The sequence below is a fragment of the Apteryx rowi genome, unplaced genomic scaffold (assembly GCF_003343035.1).
Source record: "Apteryx rowi isolate R43461 unplaced genomic scaffold, aptRow1 scaffold_55, whole genome shotgun sequence".
NCBI classification, from domain to species: domain Eukaryota; kingdom Metazoa; phylum Chordata; class Aves; order Apterygiformes; family Apterygidae; genus Apteryx; species Apteryx rowi.
This window is the reverse complement of record NW_020450816.1, coordinates 1,392,525-1,415,176: the sequence shown is the minus strand read 5'-3', so window position 1 is coordinate 1,415,176 and position 22,652 is coordinate 1,392,525. Positions and strand designations below refer to the sequence as shown.

General features: G+C 39.0%; 1 protein-coding gene across 2 annotated transcripts; it reads left to right on the top strand.

Annotated features, from left to right (window-relative positions):
- The first annotated feature begins 29 nt into the window (after window positions 1-29).
- On the top strand, window positions 30-15,132 carry QRFPR (pyroglutamylated RFamide peptide receptor). 2 transcript variants are annotated; one of them, XM_026081444.1, is made up of 6 exons: window positions 30-373; window positions 9,560-9,718; window positions 10,346-10,407; window positions 11,212-11,447; window positions 13,082-13,179; window positions 14,537-15,132. In XM_026081444.1, exons 1-6 carry the CDS (start codon window positions 34-36, stop codon window positions 14,938-14,940), a joined length of 1,299 nt encoding a protein of 432 aa, XP_025937229.1. In that variant the 5' UTR covers window positions 30-33; the 3' UTR covers window positions 14,941-15,132. The 2 variants fall into 2 exon arrangements, with proteins under 2 accessions (XP_025937229.1, XP_025937230.1); XM_026081445.1 differs by having other exon boundaries at window positions 13,135-13,179; window positions 14,537-15,128.
- The last annotated feature ends 7,520 nt before the right edge of the window (window positions 15,133-22,652 follow it).

Here is a 22,652-nt window from a genome sequence, read left to right as displayed (position 1 = left end):
CCGGGCGGGTGCGCTGAGGGGCCGGGCGGCGCCATGCGGTCCCTGAACATCACCCCGGAGCAGTTCGCGCAGCTCCTGCGGGACAACAACGTGACGCGGGAGCAGTTCATCGCCCTCTACGGGCTGCGGCCGCTGGTGTACATCCCGGAGCTGCCGGGGCGCTCCAAGGTGGCCTTCGTGCTCATCTGCGTGCTCATCTTCGCCCTGGCGCTCTTCGGCAACGGCCTGGTGCTCTACGTGGTGACCCGCAGCAAAGCCATGAGGACCGTCACCAACATCTTCATCTGCTCCCTGGCGCTCAGCGACCTCCTCATCGCCTTCTTCTGCGTCCCCTTCACCATGCTGCAAAACATCTCCTCCAACTGGCTCGGCGGTGGGTGTCGGGGGGCCGCGGCGCGGGCCGGGGGGCCGTTACGGGGTCGGCGGCGGCTGGGGAAGGCGGAGAGGCTGCTGGGGGGCAGCGCTTGCGGCCGCAAAACCCCGCGTGGAGCCGCCGGTCCCCCCGCCCGTGAGGGGCTCCGAAGGGTGGCGGGTGTCCTGCGGCCGTTGGGCTCCGCGCGGCCGTTGGGCTCCGCGCGCCGGACCCCTGCGAAGGGGCTGCCGGTCTCCCTTAGTGCGTTTAATAGCAACGTAGTCGGCGGTGGTATTTCCGTGAACTTCTGAGCGCGCTTGTGAAGTTCTTCGTACTCTCACAGCGTTTAAACTCCTCAAAACTCGAGACGTCCGCGCTCTCGGGAGCCGCTGGCCGTGCCCAGGCGTTCGAACGCTTTATTGCGGGGTTAGGGCTTTATCTCTAGGTGTTCGATTCCTTGCCCTCGGCGTACTGCGAGTCGCTTTTCAGCGGAGTTAAATAACGTCTGCACCACCCCTTCAGGTTGTGTTAAACCTCTTGTGCTTTCGTGTTCACGTGTTGTTAAAAGTTGCAGTATGTTTGTAAGAAACTACAGATTGTGTGGTGCGGGTGAGACCTTTTTTTTTCTCCCCCCCCCCCCCAAGTAATGAGATCTGTCTGGCAGGTAAAACATCATTCCATCGTTACTCAGCTTAAATTCCTTTGAGATCAGCAGATTTGGAGTTAGAACCCTTTAACCCTTCTCTAGAAAAAAGTGCATCCTTGGAAAAACAGGGTGGGAGGCAGTGAGAAAACATGTTATAGAATATTCTGAATTTACGAGCTGCTTATCTGCAGATTTGGGTATCTGGGTGTCTGACCAAATGTAGTACACAAGGAACTCATCCAGTTTTCTTAGGTTGTAGGCTCTTTGGGTGTTTTTGGCCAGTGGCTCGGCTGTTTATAAAGAAGCTTATCTGTAAACCAACTGTAAAGGATCGGCTTTTTCTGGGATTGCAGGATAGAAAATTTCATGACAACTATTTCTCTTACACAGAATTTTCATTTATGTTGGAATGATGAATTATTTTTAAGACTTGCTTGTGTCTGTGGAATTATGTTATACTCCCATTGACGTGAAGGACCTTTGGGTAAGGTCTCACTGATGCCCAGAAGGTATACTTTTTTGCATCGTATTTCCAAAGTAAAGCTACAAAAAGACAAAGGTGAATTAACATTGCAAAAGGGCAGTTCTCTTTCTTCTCCTGATCTTAAGATGGTGGTTGACAACCATATGTGGGAAAAAGTATAAGGGATTGTTTTGCAGCAGACAAGATCTTGTCCTTCTGCAGATTGAAATATTTGTAACTGTAAGGATGTTCATACAGTGGCACCATTATGTTTCAGTTCTCCTGTGATTTTGCTGTTGAGAGTTGGTGAAGGTTGCCTTCAAAACATGGAGATTTAATTCCAGTACAGTCAGTACGCTAAAATATGGGATGAAAATTGGCAGATCAGAGGAGACTTGAAAACCAGACTGCTGAAAATTGAACCCAATGAGAAGTAAGCTTTACTTTTTATCTCAAAGCCAGGAACTTTGTAGGAGAAATGCTGAATAGAGGACTACAGGGGTAACTGATAGTAAGGACAATGAAAAAAATATTTCTGTGCAGCTGTTTTATTTTCTCACAAGCTGTCTTTGGGGGAGGCCACCAATGTTTTAAGGCAGTACAAGTGCTGAACCCCCAAATTAATAAGCATGTGCAATAAAATTAAAGGAATACATTGGTATCTACTTCTGCCTGTCCTTGTTTTGACTGTTTTAGTTCCAGTTCTCCTTGCTTAAACAGAATACAATAGAAGGCTCTTGGAGGTATCAAGAGATTCCACATAAAGGGGAGACGACTGGACTGTAAAGATAACAAACGGGATTCTTCTCCCTCATAGAGGGCACTCCAGTCTGTCAGCTTGAGACCCCGCATCTGACCAGAGTCATCTAGAAGTTGGGTGAGATGGAGCCCCTGCTGAAGGTGAACTACTGCAGATATGGCAGAGGCATGTGGAGCAGTATAGGGAAAGTAAACATAATGTTTCCGTTTACCTTCTCTTACTGGGGGTGCTTGACAAAATCTGGAAGCAATGGGTGTAAAAAGTATGATACAGTTGCAACAAATGCCACCGACCAAAACCCTTGTGTTCAGATATTCAATAGTTGGATATTTTAAAATACACTGTTGTGCAGGTTTTGCTGTGTGTTTTCTCTACCCTCTTGCTGTGCTAGAGCATCTTTAATAGAAGTGCATTCATATGTCCCATTGGCTTTGATATCAACCTCTATGGTCTTGTGAAAATAATTAACTTTCAGTAACGCAATATTGACAGGATATAATAAGTAACATATTTGATGAATGTTACCCTTGATTGTTGAAAAAGAGTTAAATAAAATTCAGGGAAGCAAATGAGATATAAATAGATGGCATTTCTTCAAGGGTATCTGATTCCTGAGGCTCACACTGTGAAGCATGAACAGTGATTACAGTCATATTGCAAATTGGAGCCTACCAGACTAGGAGGAGTCTTTCCGTTGCTGGCTTTACTGGTTTAGTTTTTCTTTTGCCTCCCATTTTTTAGCCTGAGAGAGCTTATTCTCATCTACCGTAGTGCAAGACTCTGCTCCAAGTAGTGCAAGCTCCAATCCTGTTAAGAACAAGGCACTTTGACTGCCATAATATATCCCTGCTGGAAAAAGTGGTGCATTCTGAGACACTTGCTACTAGATATATCTTCGGGTTGCTGAGCATTTGGGGTCATTTTATTTCTTGATTTAGCTGCACTTGCATCACTGAAACACCTGTACTAGGTTATGTGAACTGAGACATAGATATGTTTCGTACTGGCCTTTGAATTGGGTTTGATTCTGTATTTGCATGCTTGTATGTGTGTGTTTTGTTTCCTTCTACTTTCTCCTCTTCTTGCTTCCAGAAAATCCACAGCAGAACAGAGGTGTGAGGGCAGAACTGCTAACACCTTCGATTATTGAGATTGTACATACAAACACAAGAACAGCTACCCTTTTTGAGCAGCTGTTAATTTTTAAGGCATTTTGGGAGTGCTATTGGAAAGGACTAATTACTATTTTGGTGTGTCTAAAGTGAAGGATGTAATACTTTAATCCCACAGGATTCCGGGTGCGTAGTTTACAATAGAACTCCAAAGAAAACATTGGTAGCTGGTGATGTAAAATAATGCAAACTGAATTGCAGAGAGTGGCTCCTCTCTATGACAGATAGTGTGTTTGTCTAAATTCTTTAGAAACTGAAGATTTCTCATGATCACTGCATTACATTTATTAGACCTTGATTCACTTCTGACAGAGATGGGAAAGACTAAGGCACTGGCATGACTTCTTCCTTAGTGTATTTCTTAATACATTTTAACTTCACTTACAATTCACCACCTGCAGTTTCAAGAAGCTGAATGCATGCCTCCTTTTGCCTGGTGATTATCCAGCATTAACATAGAACTGCTAGCTCTACACAGGGAGCAACTGGAAACATTTTGATCATCAGCATCATGACCAAAAATAGGTGAATCAGTCTTAGCTTTGGTTCTCTGATCACTTAAGAATCTGTAGAAGAGTGTGAAACTGTTAAAATGACAGCATATGTTGCAGTGTCTTATTTAGACTTTGCCATTAAGAAGGCTGTAACTTCTAGAAGACCTTTTAATGCAGGTGCTGCAAACTAATCTCTCTGTTATGTGGAAGATACAGTGGAAGAAAATTTAAAATTGCAGCTTTGGCATAGATGATCACTGGGATCATATTTATTAGTAAAAATGGATAAAATGGGAAAGTGAATAAGATGCTCTTCAATACATACAGCAAACAGGCAATCTCAGTGTGAACTAGATCAGTTGAAGATCTTGTTCTTATATGATCATAGACAGGAGAGAGCAGTAGAGGTCTCATTGTCATACTCGTGGCAGTACCATTAAAGATAAATTTTGGCTTTTGTTCCTGTTGGGCCAAACATTACATGAGATGCTTTAACTTCTGAAAATACCTAGCTGAGTAAAAGCAATATCTGCAGTACTACTTGAAGCAACAGGAAAGTAACTCTTGATGTTGTGTAGTATAATAGCTCTGGCAAAAGATAAGGGCAAACATCAGGTTACTGTAGAGCTGGCAATGGTAATGTCTTTCTCACAAATTCCCTGTTTCATCAGATGAAATAAATCTTCTCAAAACAGATGCCGGATGGTGGCTTTTCTCACCATTTGCAGAGTAGTGAATCATCTGATGCACTACTGGATGCGCAAACTGTTTGAGAGGCCGCCGGGTATCTTGCCTGGCCTCTGGCTGCTACTGCAGAGGTGGGGGTCTTCTGTACATCCTCTGTCATATCTCCCTGTTATGTACAGGTGTCTTGCTTACTGAAGGCATCTAAAGGAGCAGTAGATGTCTGGTTTTAGGCACCTCAGCTGCTCCTTGGTATGACAGCTCCTTGGTATGTAAAGGCTAGGGTGAAAACTGAGTTGCATGTTGTAGCCAGTTCTCCATTTAGCGTGTACTCAGTTCTTAACCAACCATCTTGTATCAAGAGTTATGCGTCCCTACTTACGACGTTTTCTGTGTTAGAATGTACAAACATCCCTCACTATGAGATTAAAAATTAATCTTAGTAATGAACATTATTTTTTCTTTGTTTTCTTGTCTGATATTCTTAGACATCTCTATAGAATTTCATTTCTGTTCTTCAGTATGACATTAGAAACTTCTTCACTCTGACTTACTTCTGGAATTTTCTTTGATACTAAACAATTTCTAAATAATCTCAAACTCTATTGACATACTGTTAAATATGTTCAACTGATCTATACTAGACAGTAAAACAGAACATGAGAGATTCAGCTATTTGAATCTCCTGTTTTTAAGGTTTTCTGACTTTCTGATTTAAGTTGTGTCTAAACATTTTAAATCAAGTCAGGGATGTAAGAAGGACACTTCTGCCTCCTGCTGTGTAAGAGGTTATGTCTCGGGATTGGTCTGTTTCCACAAGAACAAGATAATTTTTTAGTTTTCTCCTGTCTGTGTGGGTGAAATCCTGCCTTATCATTCATTCTCCATGGTTCTGCTACTGTGTATTTTCAGGCATTTGCTTATGAGCAGAGGCAGGAATAAAATTCTATATGAAGACAGGCTGAGAAAGGGTTTTACAGTGAATGCCTTAGCAAAGGAAGCAACAGGCTTAGTTTTGTTATAATAGAGGGACAGGGCGACACCTGACTAAAATGAAAAGCAGCAAACAATGCTGACAAAACTTATTGTACCCACACATTTAACATAGGGGTTTTTTTTGTTTTGTTGTTTTTTACTACAAGTTGTGCACATCATTAATGGATTTATGTGAGCGTTAAACACAATGACTGATGTAAAATATTTGCTGTTGCAGTAGTTGGTTTAGTGGGGCAGTCACTACCTCCTTCCTGTGGTAGAAATAATTGGAGATCTTTGCCTTGTACTGAGTGAACCAGGGCTATGCTTGTCATTTGCTGCTTCTCTCCCTGTTAGTGAGTCCCTTTCTTCAGGAGAGAGCTGGATCTCTACCCCATCCCAAAAAACTCCACCTGTACTGTTTGTGCCACAACTGCTTAGTACTTTTCTGCAGTAGTTTTACGTTCTAGTAGCAAAGCTTTGCTGCTTAGCTGTCCCACATCCTTGCATGTTTGTGTTTACGTTTTTCACTTGTTGATTGCTGCATTTTGAAATAAGTTGCTGCTGATTCCAGTTTGCCTTTAAGACTCTGTGGTGTCTGTCGCAGTGGCTCTAAATTCATAACCAGAGACGCTGCCTGTGAACCTAGGAGGAAGGAGGGTGCATGGTGCAGGGATGGGATAGCTTGATGAGCTAGGCCAAGCTGTGTGGTCTCCTTTTCCAAATCACAGCATAGAGGCAGTGGTCTGAACTCTACAATGTGTTGGTAACTAAATTATGGGTTTTTCAAGGAGCGTAGTCTAATTGTGGGTTCATACCGTGCCATTTCATCTCAACTGCTGTAGCTGACCATAAAAAATCAGACTAGGCTAGCACAGATCTTACTATCATGCACACGCTCATACCTTCTTCTGGGCAAATGTATGTAAATTGTGTTCTTTTTCCTCTGTACGTAACATATGAGGGACTTGTGCATCACAGATTATATACTAAGGACACAAAATTCCTGCATACCCAAGAACTGATATAAAACAATGTGCTGCCCAGTGTAGTTTGTAAGACCTTCAAGCGTATCATCTGTTTTATGGTGGAAACTGTTTTGTTTTCTCCCCTGAACTTACATAATACAAGAAAACAGATTGCACCATGTGAGCTGGAGAGAACATACATTTATGTTTGGTTTACATACTATGATAGAGACTTACTCCACAGAGTTAAGCACAAGGGCTTGGTCAATAACATTTTAACAGAGCCAGTAGCAGTTTAACTTTTATTACAAAATGGTTTTAGAAACTTGCTTTTTTGCCCGAATAAAAGAAGAAAAATTGATGTTTTATATGGGTAATGAAACTGCTACCTCATCCATGGACAATGTTTGCTAATGAAGGTATGAAGAATTGTTTAAGGGAACATCATTTATATTTGCAGTTTTCTAATATGTTATCCTTAGGGAAAACTCTAATCATTGAATAAACCATCCGCTTTTCAGCCATGCATAAGGAATACTTTTGGGAATCTCTTAACCTTTTGAAAAGGAGAAGCAATTAGCTATTTTAATTCCCAGTAATCCTGTGGAAGTGATTTTCTTTCCCCATTGGAAATGATCAGTATTAAATGCTTCAATTTTTTTTTCAGTAACAATTTATTGGAAGAAGTATTTACTGAAAGACTTATCTTGTAGAAAGTTAAATATTTTGATACATACTTAAAATACTAGGTAAAATATACTGTAAAATTTTCAAAAAAGCCACACGTTTTTGTATTGAGGGGATTTAAGTGGAAAAGGCCAAAAAGATACTTTTCTATCAATTTTTTTCAATGGCCTTTTAAAAATCTTTGGAACGCTATAATCTTTCCACTGCGTATTAGATTCCTAAAAACACTTAATGGATTGCAAAAGAACTAAAACAAAGTTCTATTGTGAAAGATTTAGCTTACCAAAACCAAGAAAATGGCATACAGGAATCTGAGAAATAGACTCAAGTTATCCCACTACCCCATTTAGCACAAGAAGGCTTCAGTCCATGGAATGACATGAGAAAGGTTAATGTGCTGGAGCTGTGCTTATCTGTGGGTTCAGAGTCGTTACATAGATGCTGTATATTTTATGCAGCATAGCATAGAAATCTCCCAAGTATCTCTAAGACCTGGAATAGGTCTGTCTTTGGGCTCTGTATTGGGAAGCAGACAGTGGCACCCTTTTTCCCGAGCTTCATCTCTCTAGAACCTGAATTTGACTCATTGGATGTTGATGAATGGCCTCAGGTTGATGATGTCAGCACAAATTTTGGAGCTGGTCTTAAGAATATTAACTTCAGCTTAAGTAAAAATCTAGCCAGGCTTCTCGTCCAAATCAAGCTAATTATTGTTTTTCAAGAGCAAGTCAGAGATTGTATTCATCTTTGTGTGTTTTTTTTTTTTTTTTTTTTTTTTTGTCATTATGCCATGATTCTGAACTTTTATTTTTAGGGAGGAAAAAGTGCTTTGAGCATTGAGCATATCCTGAGGAGTGAAATGATAGACTTCAGAGCACATCTTTCTCTTAAGCAGAAATTGTTCTTGTGCTTAAAATGAGAGTTCTGTTTTAGCGACAGCTGATACTTAAAAACTTAGCTTTTTTTTTTCCCTCCACCAGGAAATTTTAGGTTTTTCTGGCATATAAGGTATGTTCTCAAAAGTCTGTTCTCAAAGAATTTACCAGAATAGGTTATAGCAGTTTTTGCAATCACTTTCCAGTATTTTTCCCCTCCATGGTTTGAGAAACAGTATTCAAGGAAACTGACTTCACTTGTTAGCCTCATTTCTCTTTTGAGTTAAAATCTATAGTGTTAATGCTGTTGAGTTACAGCGTGGTGTTTTAAATATGCATGCTTTTCCAGAGGTGGGAAATGAGGACTAAGATTGAAAAGGAACAGCCTCCCTCCCCCTCAATTTAATTCTTGAGCCCCTCTTTTCGCAAAGTAATGAGAAATCTTCTTAACTCAAGCAGGAGGTGCTCACAAGCAGCCTGCAGAAGAAGAATTTCAATTTTGAAGTCTCTCTACATTTTTAATTTTCTGTATTGTATTTACCAGGTAATCTACCATTTTGAGGTCTGATAGAAGAAACCTAATTTCAGTCAAGTAAAAGTAATACATGAGCAAGCCAAGTAGTTCATGAAGACTGGCTTACCTTCCCAGAGTAGGTAATAAGGACTGAGAGCGCAGGGATGTGAGGCTGTTATAGAAAGCAGGCCTCATAGCTGTTAAGATGTTTGAGACTTGGGAATGAGTAATGGAGAATGACTGTTAATAGGCTAAGAATTAAATACCTGCTTTCAGGAAGCTATAGCAGCAATGAAGGCCATAGATCTGGGCTGGCTGTGCATAAATACAGCACCTCACAGTAGCAAACTGTACGACTCTTGTGAAGCTGCACCCAGGAAACTGCATTTAATTCAGGCAGTGTCGTTAGCATAATGTGTTAATCGGAGAAGAGTGAGAGCTGGAGAATGGAAAAATGAAGAGACTGAATTAAGCCTGTTAGAGGACTTCTATGTATCACTTGGCAGAATGGTGCTTTAAGTGCCAAAGTGTACAGAAATAGAGAGATATTTAAATGAAAAGAAGGAATGTATTGGTAACAGCAGAAAAGGCAAAACTCAGAACAGAAAACACAAAGACCTTCATAAAACTGAGGAATAATCTGCTGAGATAAAAGATAGTATCCCTGTAGTTTGGGGCATTTGAAAGTAGATGGTTGAAGATTTATTCCTGTTTTGTTTTTGACAGAGTCTGACTGATACAGAACAAAGCAAGAACTCTTGTTTTTTCAGGTATAATGATGTACAAGAGAAGAATGACTATTGAAAGCTCCATTTGATGAATAGTTTAAAATAGGCAACTTAGCAGTGTAGCTGTTAAAATAAATATGAGAAGCCTTTTTTTCACAATATCACTTCAGTAATGAAGTTTGGTGTTAATATTTCTTCATGAACTGCAAGAGTTGCTTAATTTACCTTCTGACTATTGCAGGTGCCTTTGCTTGCAAGATGGTACCGTTTGTTCAATCCACTGCTATTGTAACTGAGATTCTCACGATGACCTGCATTGCTATGGAAAGACATCAGGGAATTGTGCATCCACTGAAAATGAAGTGGCAGTACACCAATAAAAGAGCTTTCACAATGCTTGGTAAGATTTTAGGCATCTCCAGTATTCATCCTGCACTGCCTGCGTGTTTGGAGAATTAATTGTGTGTCTAACTGGTGTAGATGGTGTAAAGAGCAAAAGGCACTGATACAACTAGTGATACAGAGGTGGAGTTAATGCTGAATCTATCAGTGTTTATAAAATAGCTCAAGGATAGTGTCCGTGTGTGGAGTGATTACTAGCCAAAATCCTGACAATAAATCCAGAATCCCAAGTCAAAGATTTATTTGACCAGAACTCTGACAGACTTTTGATAGCCATTTTCTTTAAGAAGAAATATTCAAAATATACAAGCACTGCTAAAGGAATGTCACAGTTGTAAATGGTCCTTCCATTGTTACACAGGGAACATAGGTAATGTTGCTTGTGTAAATTAAATTCTTTACACTTGGATACCAATAAATGAAGGTAGCTTGAAAGAAAGGAGACTGATGACTGAAGAGGATGCTGTTGATGTGAATGTTGTCTGATTGCTTTAGATCAAAAATATTGTTCTTAACGTAAGTTGTCTACTTCACCTGACTCTCACAGATGAAGCTGTTAAACTTGTTGGCACTAAAACTTACACTTCTTGTTGTACAGAGTATTAAAAAGTGTATTTGTTTACAGGCATAGTCTGGTTGCTGGCAGTTATTGTTGGGTCACCTATGTGGCATGTGCAGCGGCTTGAGGTATGTTAGGCGAAATGGAAATTTATGTTTTAAACTCAGCCCTTGCTGGATCTTTTTGCAAGGTTAGCAACAAGATTGAATAAGCTTCCTGACAAATGTGAGAGGGGATTAACAGAAATGAAACTTTTGTTCTGTATGCCAGCATGAGAAAGACGAATAGTTAGGACTACCATGCTGTGGAAGAGAGACTACCAGCAGGGACTAGTCATACCTATGTACCCCAATTATTTCAAACAGCAATAATTGCAAATGTGACTTGCACTGTGCCTTGCTTTTGTTTTATAGGTGCACTGACACCCAGCAGTGTAGGGCTTAGATTAATGTTTCAGGATGACATAGTGTTCTCCAGGATGTGGAAGAACTGTATCTAGTTTAAAATGTAATTAGCTGTCCATTATAGTTTAAGGAGTTATTATGCACTGTTGGAAAAATGCCTTGTCAGAATCTGCAGCTTGTGAGTCTGAATGTTAACAGGAACATTTTATTAAAAAGGGTTATTTTGTGACATGTCTACATTCTTGTCTCTACTTGCAAAGTATGTAGCCAAGGTTTCCTTTGAAAATCCTGTTTAAAAAAAAAAAAATAAAAAATTTTTTCAAGAGTACAAATTGGAGCATGTCCTGACTGCTCTCTGTCAACTTGAGTAAATCCACCACTTCATGTGGAAAGTGATTGGAAGAATTTTCTCACTTTGAAAGGTCTCTTTCTGTCCTTATATTTAAAAGCAAGGAACATTTGAATGTGCTTGGTCTTTACACTTGTGATAATTACTGTAGTGACTCATCTCCTTTACACTTGTTGCAGGTTAAATATGACTTTCTATATGAAAAAGTATATGTTTGTTGCTTGGAAGAATGGACCAGTCCTATTTATCAGAAGATATATACCACCTTCATTCTTGTTATACTCTTCCTTCTTCCATTGATGTTGATGCTTTTCTTGTACACTAAAATTGGTTACGAACTCTGGATTAAGAAACGAGTGGGAGATGCTTCAGTTCTTCAAACCATTCATGGGAACGAAATGTCTAAAATATCAAGGTTTGTAAATAAAATATCAAGGATCATAAAGTACAGCTAGAACTTTGACTCTTAAAAAGCAGATTTGTTCTTCTGGCAGTTCTTGAGAACCAGTGCAATAAAGGCTGTCCTTATCCAGTGGGAGGTCTGCAAGCATGGCCCAGATTTTTAAAGCTAGCTAGCTATTTATCACTTAGCTGCCTGATTTAAGACAACTTAAAGATTGTTTTCATCAAAGTATACAGTAGAGACACTTTGGAAATCAAGCCACTTCAATAAATCCCATATTATGCATTGTGAAATTGTTGCTTTTAAAAGATGTAGGCTGTGAGTTAGAAAATGATTTGGGAAAATGCTGCTGTATTATTTCCATATATTCTTTGGAAAGCTCTTTATATAACTCTGAGATTGTGAACACTGCTTTACGAGCCCTTTATAGGTTAAATTGGCACATGGGGAGAAAAAAACCAAACAAACCAGAACTCACTTGAAGAACTACTTTGATACAGTTTAACTTGATATAGCTTCCAAAGAGATCCAAATGTTTTGAGATTTGTTGTGCCTTGTGAGACTATCAAGATGGTAACTCTGTATCTGAAAAGTTATAAACTCAATAATTATCCATTGGAGAAATAAATAAGTTTATTTACATTTATAATAACTTTGCTATTTAACACATAAATAGGCTACCTTTCATATTACCTCACACTTTTACTTTAATTTGGCAAATCTGTCTGTTACCTGACGTGCTAGAAACCTCTAACAATTGTGTGCATTGAGGAGAGTATCACATTAAGTATGGGCTGTAAGGAAAATACTAGCAAGCAGCTTAAAGACAAATGATTCCTTAGACGAATGTCTGAGGAAGTGCCTAAAGAAGCAGACAGTTATCGGTCAAAACTGAAGGAGGATGTGACTTCACATCAGTTAGGGTGACATTCATCTAAACTTTGTGTTGGTCCTCAGTTTAGTGAATGTTTCACATAGAAAGAAGATCCTGTAGTTGCTGCCAGTGAACGGTTACTTCTTTAGCTCAAGTGAGAGATGTCCATCCTGGGATCTATAAACCTAGTTATATTGATGATATCAATTCAGAAACAATGATGAATTCATACATATGTAGAGTCTGTCAGATATTTAAGGCAGGGAGCGCATCTCTTGCTCCTTATTCCAGCACTTCACCTAGCAACAAAAACTGAATTTCGGGGGCATAGCTTCACCTGCTCTCTGTCAAATTCTCTGTGTAATGAGGTACTGCAGGTACAGTTAGTGCTCCCAGTTCTGGGAAGGGACACTTGTTTTTTGAGCTATAATGGAATTTCAGGTGTTTTTCCCCCTCTGTTACTACTGGAATTGTATTTACTTAAATAGAGTGAAAATGCATTGCAAGACATGCTAATGTCACTGCTTGCTGCAACTACCACATGTGGTGTTTTCCCTGAAAGAGAGAAATTAAAAGGTGTTAATTTATGTACCGGATGTATATGATACTACAGTTTTTTATTTCAAAAGGAATTATGTACTTTGGAGCATTCTCTCGGGAGGTTATTTGCATCTGCATCCATCAGAACATACTTACAGATTTAACTCAGTGAAACTTAGGTTAACTTACATAACTTAATGATTCAGTATAAAATGTCTTGGTGCAATTTCAGGAAGAAGAAGCGAGCAATTGTTATGATGGTGACAGTGGTGTTTCTCTTTGCAGTCTGTTGGGCCCCTTTCCATGTGATTCACATGATGATAGAGTACAGTGAGTATCTGCCATGTGTCATACAATAAAAACTTTTTTTAGTTTTTTTATTATTATTTTTTTCCCAATAATGGAACTGCAGATTATGAAATGCTAGTGCTGCTGCAGCATTCAGCTATGAAATACCTTCTGCTAGCAAAGGTTAATGTTTTGCTTATAAATCCTGAATCGCTGTCTTGTAATAGAGATACATAATCAACAAGAGATGAATTTCTCTGAAGTCTGAGTAATAGACAGATCTGCAGTGCTCACAGAAAATGTAAGTACATTTCAGAAACCTCTTATCAGATGTAGTGTTTGGGAGATGAACATATCTGAGAAATACTTGTGTGTCAGCCAGATCTCCTCTTCCCTGCTGTAGCACTAAAAAAGATCTGTGTCTTGCTGTAAACCGTGCTGGACTTTGTGGAGGGAGTGAGAGTGGGCACTGTTGGTCTCTCTCCTTCTACATGGATGTAGTGATAGCAGGTGGGACTATGCAGCTGGCCATGTGTAGGGACACTGAAGTGTTCAGTACCAGCTGTGTTCCACTTGCCAAAGGCAACAGTTGTCTCTTTTTCTTCTATTGCTGATAAGATCATAGCAGATAAGTCAGTAGTGCTACAGCCAGTCGGATGAACCAAATCATGTTTATGCCTGGACAGAACCAAAAATGCTTAAGCTGTAACTTTTAAAATTGTCTGGATTGTCCCATATTGAGATTGCCCTGAACTGTTCTATATAGCACTTCACTCTCTTTCCACTGTCACTTTCAGGGATTGTTTCCCCTGCTGCAAGGCCTCATTTAGCTCACCATGTAAACCCTTGTACAGCTGTTTCCAAAGTTTCTTAGCCAAGTATTTGAATTCAAGAAACTCAGGGTATTCCGTGATCTCAAGTAATTAAAATGTGAGATATCACCAAGAAGGTGCATTTTTATTCTATGAGCCCATCTGTGTCAGCACAGAGAATGAAGCTGCGTATACTCAGTGAAAAGACGCTTACAAGTTTCTCATGAACGTGAGACACAGAGTCAGAGGAATACTTCAATAAACAAAGCCTACATTTAGCAGACTGGAGGCTTTCTGTCACTTGGCCATTGGGCAAGGTTTTTTTTTTTTTTTTTTTTTTTTTTTTTGGCTCATGAGTTGTCTTTCAGACTACTCTGTCCTTCCTTACATGTATAGAAGCAAGACTGTGTGGTAGGTCTTGATCTTTGCTTGCTGCTGAAATCCTATTGCTAAAATTAAGAACCTCCAGCAAGGTGCTTTCATGGTAGTAGACAAAAGCTTCTAATGCCAGACTGGATCTAAATGGGCTTAGTAATGGGTATTCATACCATTCTGTGCTTACGGCATATCTCCTTTTTCCTTTCCAGGTAACTTTGAAAAGGAGTATAATGATGTGACAGTCAAAATGATCTTTGCTATTGTCCAAATTATAGGATTTTTCAATTCTATTTGCAACCCTATTGTGTATGCTTTTATGAATGAAAACTTCAAGAAAAATTTTCTGTCTGCCATCTGCTTTTGTGTTGTCAAAGAAAATGCATCACCAACGAGGCAACTTGGGAACTCGGGGATTACTATGAGGCGACAAAAGGCAAGTGTTTCTCGAAGAGATCCCACTGACTCAGATGAGGCCAGGAGGGAGGCATTCAGCGATGGCAACATAGAAGTCAAGTTCTGTGATCAGTCTACTTCAAAAAGGAATTTGAAACAGCATCTTGCCTTATTCAGCTCTGATCTTACTGTGCATTCTGCATTAGGAAATGGACAATAACATCACAAAGGCTTTTAGAATGGAAAAAGCATTCCCTTTATCTGCTAACTTTGAACAAACCATTTAAAATATATTTTTCTACTTTGCATGCTGCAAGGAGGGGAAAAATATTCTATGGATTATGATAATGTTTGAATAATGAGTCAGAAACTGTAATATTTTATAGATGAGGAATAAAACTTTGGAAAACAATATTACTGCATGATTTCCAGAAAAATGTTTTTCTCCCTAAGCTAACATAGGGCTTCTGTGCCCTTTGCTCTAGGTAAACCAAGCAGCTGCTGCTTGTTTGTTTACTTTTTGTCTGGATGCTCACAAACCGTTGAACCATACGCAGTGGAATGTAGTTTGCCAGAAGATATAAACTATGGAAAGCATGCACACTTCCTTTGGACAGCTTCAGAATCTCACCTGGGTCTAACATTGTCTATAAGATCTACTGTCTGCACTCTGAAGATAGAGAAACTTGAGATTTGAGTTTAAGAAAAATGCAGAAGAGATGCAATTCTGTTTCGCAAAGTACGCGAAAGAGCCAGCCAGAATTTGACTTTGAAGAGATAAAGATTTAAACTTTGCATGCATACTCAGATTTTCTAAGCAGAAAGCATATTTGAAATTAATAATACATGCATAATTAATGTACTGTTTTTACAGGTTAATTCTCTGGATAAAAGTATAAATGTGAGTGTACTGCCTGTAAACAGCATTGTTCCTGCTGAAAAATGTAGAAGTTGAAAAAGTGCTATAAGAATCAAGGGTCTACAGATGCTAGAGGTGTGTTCTATAGAATAAACTCTGAGTTTTACTTAAGGTTGTGTTTTAGATACATGGCTCATGGGTTGAAGTAGTATTGTTGCCATGTTCTGGAGGAATATAAGGACCAGCCCCAGAACCTGATGGACTCTACAGAAGACTTTCAATTGAATACATGGTCTTTTGACCAAGCCCTTTGCTTCTGTCAAGCACAGATTTTTTTTCCTCTGTTTTCTCTCCCTCATCTTCTAAGTGGATAAACAGGGCCGATGTTCTGTTATTTTTAGGCTTTCTGGCAAATTACAAGGCTGAAATCATATAAATTCTGAAAGTTGTCAGTGGGCAAAACTCAGACTATAAAATCAAAAGATTCTTACAAATGTGGGCCTGAGGAAAAAATGTGATCTAGAAGGTTATATTGTGGTCTGATCATGTAAATGGGGCTCTGAAATAATTTGCGATTCCAGCTGAGATTAGGCTGGATCCTTTAAGAATAGGTTGTGAATTGTTAGTGCTCTTTTCTGTCATCCCTTATTCCACCTCGGGGACCTTGATGCTCCCTTGGCAGTAACTTTCAAGATTCTTTCACATTGCCACTTGCAAAACTGTAAATGAAAATCTAGTCTAAGTTACGCTTGCTGAAGTTAGAAGTAATCTGATCCTTCTGTAATGTTCATAAATATCCTTTGGATAAGGTATTCTGATGCTGGTTTGCGATATACTCTTTATTTTAAATATATACTACTTTATATATATATACACTTTATATCATATATTCTGACCCAATGACGTGTTAAGATTCCTGACTTGTCCTGACAGCCAGAAATTGAGAGCATTCCTATTTACATTAGCATATGTATTGGATAAAAATACCAGTTTCAAAGAGGTACATTTGGGTAAAACAGCATGAGTGAGGTCAGGTTCTGCCTCAGACACTCAGGCACAAGTGCCTCTTTGCATTACCCTGGAATACTGCTGGTAAGTAACAGCAACAATATTTGCCTGTGATTATAACTGTGGCTTCCTTTGAAGTCCATTGCTTTGTTTTAGTCTTTCATCTTTCCAGAAAGAGGTTTTTTTAGTAAAGTTTCTGCCATGGAGAATAGGGACTCACATTGGCTGGTTATCATCCTTTTCCTCAGCTGATGCAGTTTTCTAGCTCATGATAAGGCGTGCGTGTTTTAACAGATTTTGTAAATGAAAACCACTTTATTATGTTACGATTTTTGTTTTATTTGTACTGCTGATTTCAGTGACAGATTTTAACAGCAAAGTTGATAGTTGCTTTGTAAAACTTATGAGTGTTTTATGTCTTTGGGTTTTTTTGTTTATTTCTTCTGTTGTCTCATAAAATGTAATGTCAACAAGTGATTAGTGTAGTATTTTCCATTAAAACTCTATTTTGGTATTTCTGGTGCTGTTTTAGACTGGGAGTACATTCTATAAACTTCATTATTTGAGTATGTTTTTGTTTAAAGATCAGCTTACTTGTGCCTTTTTTAGTGATTGTTTCAGTCCTGTGACAGGTACCAGCTTCTACTGTCATCCTTACAGATGTGATTTAGAGGACTTGTTAAAGAGGAAGGTAATAAAGATCAAAAGTTCCAATGTCTTGGTAGGAGAGAAGTGGTAAGTGTTTCAGCAAAGGCATAGTGGTTAGATTTAGATTAAATATAGGCCAAATGTCTTCAGAGAGTTCTTTTACATCTTAATAAACTATATCATTAGTGCATTTTTTGGCACAATAGTTGTCTCAAAGCCAGATAATCTTGTGAGAAGTCCCAGCTGCAAGGAGTAGAAGACCCTTTATTGACTTAAGCAGAATTAAAATTTTGCCCATGCGTGCCTTTGTGTAGGTTTGTGTTTGGGGGAGTGTTTGTTTTATCAAAGCCTCGGCTTTGATTTAACTAACAAAACAACCTGTTGTACTGAATCAGTCCAATTGTGTGTCCAGACTAGTAGTCTGTCTCTTGCAGTGTCTCATGTGTTTCCAAGTGTTTGGCTGTTACTGAGTACTTCAAATCAGTGAAAGCTAATACTGCTATGGAAGGAACAGTCCTGCTCTCCTCCCAACTTGCCTGCTTGCTCCTATCTTATACTAGTAGAATTGCATGATGAAGCAGATCAGAAGATTTTCTGGGTTAAAGACTAACCTGTAAACAGAAAAGATTAATTTATTATAGGCTAACACAGGGCTGTGCAGGCATAAAAAAATTTGAATCTGAACGTAACAAGCAACTGAACAGAGAATTTGTAGTCCCTTGTAGCACTAACGAGGTCTTCATAAGACATTTGTGGTATTGAAAGAGAGGGGATGTCTAGGTGCAGACTAGATGTCTGTTTAAAGTTTCATGGAAGAGGAACTGAACATGGTGCTTACTTGTATTGTTTGGATGTGTAGTTAGCACCTGTGTGGAGTAACAAACCAATTAAGTGGATAGTACATGCAGAAGGGAATATGTGATCTATTTTAGAGGGGCTGATTAAATGTAGACGAAGGAGAACCATAGCTTGAATTCTTTTTATTCAGGTTGCTAGATGACTGGACTCCATTGCATGTTGTTCGGTCACTAGTAGGCAAAGCTGTGTTTGTCAGCTATCAGATAATCCTAACAGAGGAATCTGAGGAATGGATCCAGTGTTGAGCTGAGGTTTTTTGGCTGGACAAGGCTGTGAGTCTCATCCGTGAAACAGACTCTGATATGCTAGGTTACTGGTGTGGGTCAAGTAGCACTGTTTGGGATCCCCGGAGAGCCAGCACTACTCAGAGGCAGTGAGAGATGCAGATCCTGGAAGAAGCAGCCGATAACTGTTACCTCAATTTAAGTGTAGCTTGTGGGGAAGAGAAGGAAGGACAATATACTGTTTATACTTGTAGCTACTCTTAATAGTGTCTTTTTAAATTCATTTACCTGATGCTTTACAAATAGATAGAGAACTGTATTCCTTTTCTGGAAGACTTTGCAATATATGGAACTAATTCTACAAAGATATGCATGGAACCTTTTTTATATCTGCTAGCTTCAGTGAAACTGTACACCCATACGACAGTTCATCTCCGGGGCAATAGTTCAGGTAAGGGAAATTGTAAAATGCTGATGGGGAAGATTTATGTAACACTGTTTCAAGAAGGAAGATCAGGGTGTCAGTAAAACAAGGATTACTTATTTTTCAGCAGGATACCTAGTGTAGTTAAGATGATGAAGGCACAGAAAATCAAACCCTCCAATTTATTATTCCTTCTGGGTTTGCTCAAAGCTTAGTCAGATAACTTTTAAATGGGGAAGGCTGTTAAATATTTAACTGTTGTATTAAATTTTGGTATTGGAGCTGCATTTAAAAATGGAGTAGGGGGCAGTAGGGTCTGAGGTGTATGGGAGGAGAACAAGAAGGAGGGGGCCTTTTAAGGGGTTCAGTTTCCTAGGACCCACCCTAATCATCTGTAGAATTGTAAGTTCTTAGTTGACTTGATCAAGATGATATTGTGACTTTTTTCTGATTGCTTTCTTTTGGGCAGAGCTGCAGTTCTAGATTTAAATATAAAAAGAAATGTTCTCAGGTTTTGAATGACGTCTGATTCAGTGCTTTGAACTTCACAAGTATCAGCTTTTTTTTTTTTCTTTTTTTTTTTTTTTAAGGCAGTTTAGTACTTACCTCCTGTTAAAGAGGTGGTTGCATCCTGAGGGCAGAGTCTGCATGCTTGGAGATATGGATTATATAAGTCATGGCTGTACATCTTAACACATAATTTAATGAAGTGGTTATAAGGTTTTATTTGTACTAAGTACCTACATGGAAAAAAGTCATTTCACAGCATTATTCTGTCACTCCTGCTTATAGCATTATGTGTATTGAAGAAGTGTCCAAATGCCCCTATTGGGATTTTATTGGTCAAGAAGATCTAGAAACCTATCCTGAGCCCTAGGGTTAAAATCCTGTTCCCATCTTAAGTCAGTTGCCAAACTTTTCCTGGTTTGTGTCCAAGTTTCCTGAAAATGTTGCAGTCCAACTTGAAACTGTGTAGTAAAAGCTAGAATCAGTGCTTGTTAACTAAGAATCTTTTTTTTTTCCAAGTATATTTTGATCATTCCCTAAGCAAGGATAGTAAATATTAGCAGAGAAGGTGGTGTGTCTCAATCTGACACTGTATTCACAGAATATTCTATGTCAAATTCTCAGTAAAATCCCAGCCCCAAAGATGATCAGTTGTTTAAGACCTTGGGTTATGGTTTAAGTTTTGAGGAGTGCTGCCTGGATTCAGAGGAGATGGTGGTAGCGATACGGGTTTAGAAGGAAGCATGCCCTAAATATAAGGGAGACGTTGGAGGGGAAGGTGGACAAATGAAGGCTAACATCATTGACAAAGCAGAGCCAGCACAGTTGAAAAGTGCATATAAGTAGATGTAACCCCTCGCCCAGGGTTCAGCTGTCTGATTAAAGGCTTGGTTATGTGAAGCACAGATGTGTGACCTTGGTTAGCTTTGCTGAAAAAGTTGTTGAACTGAAAGTATGTAAAAGTTAGAACAAAAAAACCTCCAAAAGTTATAATTTTGTCTGCTTTTATTTTTAAGATAGTGATAGCAACTTGTGGACACAAGAAAGAAAAATGATAAACCATGAGGGGGCAAAAATGGAGAGCAATTAAAAAATATTGAGTATCAGCCTGTTCCAAGGAATAATGGGGGCAGGCATTGCTCCATCTCTCTCATGACTGTCAAGCCAGCAGAGAAGCATCACCTGCATCAGGGGCCAAATGTCTTAATTCTCAGCCTGGTAATGTGTTAGTCCTGTCTATATGTTGATTACATCATTAGCTGATATGTAGTGGTTGTGTGTCATACTGCTTGCTTTGAGTACTTTGAGTATGGTAGAAGCTATTAAAATAAGTGATCTGGTAGAGGGGAGAGGATATCTGGAAAAAGGGTGGAATATGCAAAGAGCCTTGAAGGTAAGGACTAGATTGAGTATCGTTTCCTGGAAAACAAATCCTTTCATCTGCATACACCTTTTGGAGTGCTGGTGATTTGGTCAGAGAGATGTGATAGGAAGATAATCATAGAAGCTATATTTTTATATAGATTAGAGGTGACTTGAGCATTATGAAAGTTGGAAAAGTTTAGAAGTGTTCTAGAGAACAACATGTAAGTGCACATCATCTGTGCAAATCAACATCTAAATGCACGAGGCAAAGGACTGGGATATGGAAAAGATGCCCTTTCAGTGTTCTTCTGAATGGAAATGGGAAAATGGAGTGGGACTCCATTCACCACGACTAGAAGAAACAAGGTGAGTGCAGGACGGAACGTCAGAAGCCCAGTTTGTTTGGGTTTAGCTTACTGGTGAGAACAGGAGGAGATTCTGAAGAAACAGCTGAAATATGACAACTAGAGTCAATTCACTTTGCATCCTGGTTAGCAGATTACATGTTATGTTCATTTTAAGGTTTTCAAAGCTACCTTCTTATTGAATATTGTAAGCGCTTAGGCAGGTTTTCCTTTATGTTATAGATGAATTATTAATAGCAGTGTTCTAAAGCCTCTTATCTTTCTGAGAAACAGGAATTTAATGCAAAAACACAACAGGACATTAAATTGTATGTACTCCTTCAGAAACGTTTGCACAAGTTTTTTTTTTTTGTCTACACTGCAAGTCCTGATTCAGTACCTCAAAACTGTTGACTGACTTCCAGAAGTCTTAATGTAAATTCTTCTAGATGTCATTGTTTCTTTTGCTGCAGCTCAGTAAAGTTGACTGATCATGAAGTTATTTTAAAAACTCTCTGATCCAAGACAAGAAGGAATTTGTGCTATTAATATTTAGTTGGTGTGGCTTGCCAATTTATTGCAAGTGGCTCCAGTTCCTGAAAATTGTTGAGAGGTAAAGTCCTGCCCAAAACTTACACAGATTTTCTCTGCCGCTGTAATAGATTCTGATTTTCATGTCTGCCCAGTATTGCTATTAGGATAAGATGCTATCTTTACCAGCTTCTGATCACTGCTGTTTGCATGGCTAGTGTTTCCTGTTCTGGAATTTCTGCTTTTTTGTTCTGTCTTGCCAGAAGTGCCTATTTTCCTCTTACTGCCTTGTCTGTAAGCAGCTGCAGTGATTAGAGCTGCCTCTTCCATATTTCATTTCTTCTTTCCATAGAAGCTTGAATGTGTCTCGTTTAAAAAAACGAAAAAAAAAACCAAACCAATAAAACACCCCTTAAATATTTGATGCCTACATTTAATGATGGTCAGGTTGGAGTAAATTAGTGTTTAAGGCACTCCTTGACCTCCATGGTGAATTTCCTTGGATTGATCAGGACTGATGATGAAATAAGTGCTTATCTTAGATTCAGCAACCAAACTATAACTGTCTGATAGGAACAGCTGGAGGAATAAATTAAGAATGTAGTAGGCTACTCTCTTCCCATCGTAGGAGCTTAATACTCCCCAAATTTTCCAGATGCATCAAGGAGTACAACAAAAACATGGTCTTTTTTCTAGGAATGAAAGTAACTGGGTTTTGCTGCTTTGGATTGACCAACAGTCCTGTATTGTTGTAAGGCCAGGAAGTCAAGATGCCATCTGTTTTGTTGTAGAAGTGCTATTCTACAAGCCAGGATTGTTTTTGAGAAGGCTTAAGAATATTTTCAGGTAATATGTAAGTTCATAAATAAGATTCTAGACATTTGGGTCTGTGCCCTGTGGGATGCTTAAAGCTCAATCCAAGGTTTGAAAGTACATTTGCTGCCTGAAGAATGTTACTGGAATTTTGTTGACAGAATAACCTCTTGTGGAATACAAAACTTCCTATGAAAAGCTCTCACTTCCTTGTATTTTCCAGTTTTTCATCAAAGCAAAAACTTCTACTTGTTTCTTGTTCTTTGGAAAAATGATTTGTTTAAACCTTTGCCCCAGACATCATCCATTTGTTATTTGTTGGTGAAAACAGAGAAACCCCCAACTTGGAAT